At 38.7% G+C, this 3275-nt stretch overlaps 1 protein-coding gene across 1 annotated transcript; it reads right to left on the reverse strand.

Annotated features, from left to right (window-relative positions):
* Positions 1-315: 315 nt before the first annotated feature.
* On the reverse strand, positions 316-1635 carry LOC311226073 (gamma-crystallin M3-like; the record flags this gene model as incomplete). Its single annotated transcript, XM_084311450.1, has 3 exons — positions 316-591; positions 679-921; positions 1624-1635. 3 exons carry the CDS (start codon positions 1633-1635, stop codon positions 316-318), a joined length of 531 nt encoding a protein of 176 aa, XP_084167576.1.
* Positions 1636-3275: the final 1640 nt, after the last annotated feature.

Genomic DNA, 3275 nt, shown 5'->3' on the forward strand with positions numbered 1-3275 from the left:
CCTATAGTATTACAGTGGGGATTGAGGAAAATCGTACTTGCTTAGCCTTTTCCTACAAATTTGAAGACTTTTTTTCTTTTTAGAGAGCAGTAACTCCAGTAAAAATCACTATTAAATTGTATTTCTATGCCAGCAGTCATTTTATCAGAGGATATACTTTTTTTTCTAATGGATTTCTCATTTCTCAATCCCTGGAAGAGAATGTAAATCGCATACAGCAACGTAATAAATATACACCATACTGAATGTGAAAAGAGATGTTATTTTTATTAAACATTCCTCTGTTCTTGTGTGAACAGATTTGAGCAAGTTAACCTAACAGGAATCAGTGATGCGCCTCATGGAACTGAATCTCATTCCACTTTGTCCCATCTCCCTGAGGTTCCTGTACTCGCCGGGCCTCATGTACATCATCTTTCCCCTGAACTGGGGCTGCTCGTACATCAGCCAGTGGCCGTCCATCACGTTGCAGGACTGGCAGTCGGACATACGGTAACGGTCCATGATGGAGTCACAGTCGTCTGTCAGGTCGTGGCTCTGACCTCCGAAGTTCTCCTTCTCGTAGATCTTCATCCTGTACTGTCCCCTGTGCTGTTGGCAGATAAGGTAAAGACGTGTTAACTCAAGGATTAACTCATGGTGATGAGTGGTTATCTGATGTGTCATGATTGCTCATACCATGGGGATCATGGAGCTGGACTTGATGCAGTCGTTGAAGCCCATCATGCGCTGGTAGTCGTTGTACTCTCCCCTTCTCAGGAAGTACTGCTGGCCCATGAAGTTGGGGCGGTCGTACACCATGAAGCAGCCGCTCTCCACCTTGCAGGAGTGGCACCTGCTCAGGTGGGAGGACATGTCAGCGCAATCGCTGCTGGTCTCATAGGAACGACCCTGGAAGTTCTTGTCCTCGTAGAAGATGATCTGAAAATGAGCAAGAGTAATGTATTAATGGCCAATATCTATTTTCTAAATATCAATCAATCAGATTTATTTATAGAGCACATTTAAACATGACACATGTCAACCAAAGTGCTGTACAGAGGGTAGATACACATAGATACATCTAGACAACAATCACATCTCAGTTTTACGGGAGGACACACAAGCAAACAGTGTACATCGGGAAATGCTAATGAGTAGAAGTAAATAGATCAACTTAATTTGAGGGTGGGTTTTCTATACTATACTGTATACTAACTAACTAACTAACTAACTAACTAACTAACTACAACACTACGATGCCATCAAAATCTCCCAGAATTAGAAATTCTAGAAAGTAGAATAGAAGATATTATGTAAGAAGATATTATGTATAACTATTTGACCATTTAACTATAAATCTATATATAATATATAGAGATTTTTTAGATGTTTTGAGGACCCACTTGAAAACAAGCTGGCACATCTCAAAGGTTATTCCTAATAAAGAATTTCCAAATAAAATAGAACAAATACATTTATGAAAAAAACGTACTATATATATATATTATTCTCAACATGGATCTTGATGGTTATCATGTGTTACATAATGATTTATGTGTTGCCATGAGAGCCCTACAAAAAGAAATGATCCATATAACAACATATAACAACATCAATGTGTGAGAACCAAAGCAAGCTTACCTTTCCGTGCATGGTTGCAGTGATGATGAGGGATGCTATAGCTGTCCCATGTTTGGTTTGAGGCCGTTTATATACCTAACGTGACGTCAAAACATTGTATGGCACCATTGTATGAAAGTCATGAGTCAGCTGCATGCTATGTTTGGCCCTGCTGTTTGTGAGGACAGATGGGAAAGGGTTATGAATAGTCTCATATGAATGGTTTCACGGGTGGGAAAATTAGAATTATCTGCCTTAAAGGGGCACTTCACAAAAATAAATTTAAATGCAGATTTATTTTGCACATAATCTCACACACATCCAAAACCTCTAATCAGTTTGGCACACATTCATTTAGACAGTTATTGAGAGTAAATACATTTTAATTACAGCTCCATGAAATTATAGCAATAGCAATATCCTGTCTTATAGGACTGCTACCTTATCATTTCAATGATTTCATTGAGGTGTAATTAACACAACACAATGATTCAATGCCCCTGATTACATCACTGGTGGTTTAATCAAACAAATGTACTCGCAATAATTGTCATTTAGTAAATTAATGTGTGCAACACTGTTTAGAGTTGTTGGATGTGTGAGATTATGTGCAAAATAAATCAGCATAGTTGGGTGCCCCTTTATATGTATTATATTTGCCCCTTTAACTTATCTTTAACTTAATGTGACAAATTGCTAAAGGCATCCATCCCTCTGTCAATCATTTTAGACCAAGTGGTTTCTGTAGCTGTCATTTCAGTTTTTTGTTTGTTTTTTAATATTATCTAAATGAAATAACCAGAAATTTCCCACGGTAATACATATCTCACTTCTTACTCTATCTGTCCATCAGTCTTAACACTTTGAATGCCAGCCGTGTTAGCCATCCTTGTACTCAGTGTGCCACTGCTTTAAAAGATAGGGATTTTTACTGTGCATCGCGGTGTTTGCAGGGCTATATCTATATTCTATATTATAGCTATAGAGACAATACTATGGCTCTTTTGATCCCTCGTTCAACATGTGAAATATTTTCTTTTTTTCATGTATACGTTTGCGTGTTATACCGTGGTGAATATTGTATAGTTTCAGAGTGATCCTGGCTAATTCCTGGTAACTGTGTTACGGAGCGATATGTGAATTTAGCTAAAAGCATTCGTGTTGCTCACCTGGACACGTTACTATTTCCAAATCAAAGGTATATAATAGGTATTATGTTTCATCATAATTGCATGAAAGGGGGGGGGGGGTAGTTTTTTGATGATTTGATCGCCAGTAACGGCATTAGTTTTGAATACTACATACGATTGATCGGCTGGATCGATATGTAATCATTGTAGGATCAAGGTGGAATTGACGTCAGATAGTCCTTACCTTTGATCGGGTTATTCCAAAAAGAATATTCCAATTGTCTGATCGCAATTTCCAGTATTGATGTCGATCGGATCCCTGACATGAAGTGGCACAAGATATGCCTCAAATGTGCTGAACACGTTTCGAAGTGATCAGATGAACTGCTAGACTTGGCTTGGTCTAAATTCTCTGCCTGCACGGAATTAGATGTGACATGCAGTGTGAAATAAGGTTTCAAAGGGTGGGCGATACTGCCACCTAGCAGGATGCGGCCGGTATTGCACTCTAGGGATCTCAGAATGATTTCCTATGGTAACACC

Source organism: Notolepis coatsorum (genome assembly GCF_963971535.1).
Source record: "Notolepis coatsorum genome assembly, chromosome: 3".
Classification (NCBI taxonomy): domain Eukaryota; kingdom Metazoa; phylum Chordata; class Actinopteri; order Aulopiformes; family Paralepididae; genus Notolepis; species Notolepis coatsorum.